The sequence below is a fragment of the Galeopterus variegatus genome, unplaced genomic scaffold (assembly GCF_000696425.1).
Source record: "Galeopterus variegatus unplaced genomic scaffold, G_variegatus-3.0.2 Scaffold560, whole genome shotgun sequence".
Taxonomy (NCBI): Eukaryota; Metazoa; Chordata; class Mammalia; order Dermoptera; family Cynocephalidae; genus Galeopterus; species Galeopterus variegatus.
Window position 1 is genome coordinate 41,783 of NW_007726671.1, and position 4,856 is coordinate 46,638.

Here is a 4,856-nt window from a genome sequence, read left to right on the forward strand (position 1 = left end):
AGCTTAAAACAAAAGGTTCATTTCTCACACTACATGTCCATGATGGCTCAGCTGGGGCTTCCGCTCCATGTCTCCTCATTTTTATGCCCAGGATGATAGGTTACCATGGTAGATGGAAAGAGAACTCTGGAGAGGCTCATGTTGGTATGTAAATGTCCTGGCCCAGAAGTGACACAAGACACTTCTACTCACACTCTGTGGCCAGAACTAGTTACATGGTCTCAACTAGCCCTTAGGGTATTGATCATGACTGCTGTACCTCCATGCATGAGAAGAAGAGAGGCTGTAGCAGGAAGGGGTGGTGCTTCTATCAGTGAGGCAAACCTTTCCCAGAAACCCTCAGCTACATCTCCTTGACTAGAACTGGGACCTGTAGTCACCACTACCAGCAAGGGAATCTACAAAAGTATGTACTTCAGCAGGGCACACTGCAGCTCCAAACAAAACTGGGTACTGTTTATAAAGAAGGGGAAATGGATATTGGGTAGGCAACTAGAAATAACTAAGAGCAGAGGGAGTGCCACTGGAAAATGAGAGACAGTGTTGAAAGCATAAAGACAAAGGTAGAGGATAGACCCAGACCCTAGCAGAAATAGCATGCAGGACTTGGCTATGAACTTGACTTAACTGAGTCCGCCAATTTAGAGACTAGCTGAGAGGTTCCCTATGTCATCACAAGATTAAAACTATCAAAGTAATATATTGATTAGTGTTAACTCCAGACACATGTTAGCCAAGATGTCTTCCCAATAGCAGACTATGACTGAATACAGACTAGATGTACTACAACTAAATACAATGTTATAGCAAGGGCATATGGTTAGCTATTAGCTATTGAGGGCCTACTGTGTGCCAGGTTCTGCATATATTTAATCTCTAATTTTCATTACAACCCTGCAAGGTAGGTATTACATCCATTTCACAGATGAGCAGGCCAACACAGATTGGTTAATGGACTGCCATAGGTAACAGAGTCAATAAGAAGAGATGCTGGATCCAAACCCAAACCACATTCCAAACTTCTCACTCTGCTCTCTATTTTATATTAGGGTGCCCTTTTCACTACACATCTTTTAGTAATGATAATTTTAAATGAAATGTGCTAAAGACAGTGCAACCTGAAATCTTGTCCAAGATGAATGTTTGGTAGGTGAGGAGGTAACAGTGATGATTGACACTGAACACTTCTGTTTATATAAAGTCTTGTTTTCTTAGTGTCCAATTTGTCAATAGAGATGCTGGAAAACATCATAAAGAAACAAGCAAGAAACAAGGAAATGCAGAAGCAGCAGAGATCAGATGGTGCAGATGTAGCCAGTACACTACAGATAGGCAATCTCAAGACACTCTGGATGCTGTTAATTAAGAGACAGACAGCTGTGCAGCCTAAGAATTGGCAATTTATTGGATGAATACATGGAGGCAAGAAGAAAAAGATCCACCCCATGAACATGAATATGGACCAGCAATTAGTCTTCCCCAAGTGGATGTGGGATCTAAATGTAGCTGGGTTCAGTCTTAGAGCTCTGGAATTCTCTTGCTTAAGGACTACATTAGATTAGTCCGTTGGGAGATTACCAAGGCAACCCACAGACCGACTTCTAACTTTTGGGCCTGCTCCCAGTCCCAGCTATGTAGTACAGTTTAGTCACATATTATGGACAGATCACTAAATTGTACTTGATGCCTTTGAATATTGAATGTATTCTGACATTTAGTCCAGGACAGTATCAAAAGTCTTAAATGTCTTTATCCTACACTAAGAAGAGAAAATTTCCCATTCACTCTCTCATTTTTTGTTTTTATCTTTCATCCATCACATACTTACAGAGACTTTTATGTACCAGGCACTGCTCTACAATGCAACAGACAGTCCATGCCTTTGTGAAATTTAGAGGTTAGTAGGGGAGATGGAAGTTAATCAAATAACCTCCTATCCCAAATGTAAATTTGTGATGACATATGTTATTAAACCTTTGCTAAGTACCAGGAATGGTGCTAAAATGGATTGCCAAGATGGTGCTTAATCTCTCCACTGTCCTGGGGAAACTAAGGCTCAGAGAAGTGAGGCAAATTTCCCAGTCATGCCACCTGCAAAGAGACAGCGCTGGGATTCCAATCCAGCGCCATCTGATGTGAAAAGCCCATGCACTTGGCTACTTGTTTATATCTCCTTTAAACTATTGATCTCATTTCTTTTCCAGTTTCTGCAAAGTCTGGAGTTGGGATTGTAAAGGTTTGAACTTCTCATGTAGTCTTTGACACAAAATATTCCAGCACCAAATTCGTGTAATTCATCGGGCTTGGGCAACTTGTTTCAGATAAGTTTTAACACAAAGAATCAACAATAATTGGTTACCTACAAGATACCTGAAAAAGATATTACTACCTAGGCCAAGTTAAAACAATATTCACAGATATTGTCAAATGTTCCAGATTATTAATATAGCAATGGCGCTCCCTAATGACCATTGTTGTGTATTACAACAATCTCAGTCTCTTGACTGAGAAGGGGAGCATTTTGGGTGTAGCGGAGGCTTCCTATTCCAAGGTTTGGATGAATAATTAGCCTCGCTTAGTCTTGATCACCTTCGCTCCTCATTCCCCCCATGCCACCCCATTTACATCAACCCCAGAGGCAAAGTCATGGATTCAGAATGCAGCATCTTTTCATGGTTCAGAGTTCCAGTCACCAGGACACAAGGTACCCATGACAGACAGTGAGATTTCCACAGTGTGAACCATCTGCTGCCAATCTCCAGGATCACTTAACCCATTAGGTAATGATAGATGAATCCATCATCTCCTACTACAATCCTTCTTTCTTTTCTGAAGATTGTGGCTACAAATGACCCTACCCACACACTCTCTGACCCTATGCCACAGCTATACAAAATAGAAACTTATGCATTCACTTTGAGCTAGGTATTGTGCTAAGGGCTGGAGACACAGTGATGAACAAGTCGTGATCCCTGCTCAAAAGCTTACATTCTAGAAGGGGAAACAGGTGGCCAATCAGCCTATAAATTACTCACTTTCAATTACAATGATTACTACAAGAATGAGGCTCTGAGAATCTGTATCAGGGAGACTAGAATAGATCAGGCCTGGGTGTCAGAAAAGTTTTCCCTGAGGAAAGAGAGCAAGGTGTGCTATGCCATAAATGGAGAGACGCTGGTCAGAGTGATCAAGGAGCTTGGATGAGAATGAACACGGGGCCGAGGCAGCCTGAATGGGGCTCCTCCTGAGACTAAAGGTGAGTGATCAGTGTGGGGTCAACTAGTAGGAACAGACATTAAGTAATCTCAAGGATGGTGAGAATGTTTGTCATCAATTTAACCATCAAAGATGACGGAGCTGATGTTAAAGGATGAGTATAACCTAACACCTGAATATTTATTTTGAGTGTTAAACTCTCTTGAGTAGTTAATGTTGGAGTGGAGAGTATCTTAGATCTCTGCCTATTCTGCATTTTCCCAGGAGCTAAGGATATTACAAAATTTATTGTTTACATCCCCTCCATTACTTACGTAAGATGAGGCAATAACGAGAGCAGACATTTTGCAGGAGTTGAGGTAATAATGGACAAAGATGAAACAAAGAGAAGATAGTGGTAGCAGCTATGGAGTTTCAGTGGTGAATTGTGTCTATAAAACAATCAGAATACAAAGCTTCACCTATTATATGATGCCAGATAGTTCTCAGGATGTAGTACAGGTTAAAAATGCAAGATTTGGATTCAAGAAACCTAGGTTCAAATCCTACTCCTCCACCTTTAGTTATGTGATCAGGGTAAACAACTCCCTTATGCCCCCATTTCTGCATCATTTCTACTTTTAGCACCAGCTTTTTAGATTGTTACGAAGGAGTGTATGTAAAGTGCATAGCATCACGTCTGGCATATTCCAATTACTCAATATTAGTTTATCATTGTTATTAATAATATTTAATATTTGGGAGGAAATTTACATTCATGTAAGACAGACTTGAGGGAGACGTTTAAATCAGAAAGGGGAAAAACACCACAAATCTTTGCTAACAATGGAAATTTAATGAGACCCGTTCCCCAAATTTCCCGGATCATATTGTTTAAGGAGGACGTGGTAGTGCATGTGAAAAGCACAGATTCCCAGGCCCCTACCCAGAAATACTGAATCACAATCCTTAAAGGATAAACCTGATAATCTATAGCGTATCTCTAATCAGCTCCGTAGGTGATTCTTAAAATCAAGCACTGCTGTGAAGTGCTTATTTAGTGGAACAGCTGCAGTGAGTCGGCGGGGAAGGACAGCCAGGTTGCAAGCAATCACCAGGGCCTGAGCCTACAACTCCCATACTGCCCCGCAAACTCGCAACGAGAGATCCCGATGACTACCGGGAGTTGTAGTTTCCGTCGGCCAGATCTCTGCCTATAAGAAAGCCGGAGATGGCTGCAGAAAACCTCCCGCCCCACAATGCAAAGGGAAACAGCGACGCCATCTAGAACGCGCCAGAAATTGAGCGTGCGGTTTGGGCAGCCTCTGCCACCTCCTCCGCTGCCTCAGGGACTTCCTTTCTCCCCGCCGCTGCCGCCGCCACTGCCACCGCCGCCGCCACCGCCACCGCCTCTTTGGGGCCCCCCTCCTTCCCCGCCTCCTCCCCCACCTCTACACGACCCAGGCTTTCTGTCCCGGAGAAGAAGCCGTATTCGGTCTTTCTCGGGGGTCGGTGGCGCAGCCATGGCGGATGGCGGCGCCGGCGGGGGAACGGGCGCGGTGGGCGGCGGCGGAGCAGGCCAGGCCTCGGCCGGGTCAGCTACGGGTGCGACCGGGGCGGGCGGGAGCGGCGGCCCCATCAACCCGGCTTCGTTGACTCCC

At 44.0% G+C, this 4,856-nt stretch overlaps 1 protein-coding gene across 1 annotated transcript in view; it reads left to right on the plus strand.

Annotated features, from left to right (window-relative positions):
- The first annotated feature begins 4,643 nt into the window (after positions 1 to 4,643).
- BOD1 (biorientation of chromosomes in cell division 1) overlaps positions 4,644 to 4,856 on the plus strand; it is a 10,644-nt gene continuing 10,431 nt past the window's right edge. The window contains exon 1 of the mRNA XM_008570031.1: positions 4,644 to 4,800. Within this exon, the coding sequence (XP_008568253.1) occupies positions 4,719 to 4,800 (82 nt within the window). The 5' untranslated portion in view covers positions 4,644 to 4,718. The remainder of the gene's footprint in view (positions 4,801 to 4,856) is intronic.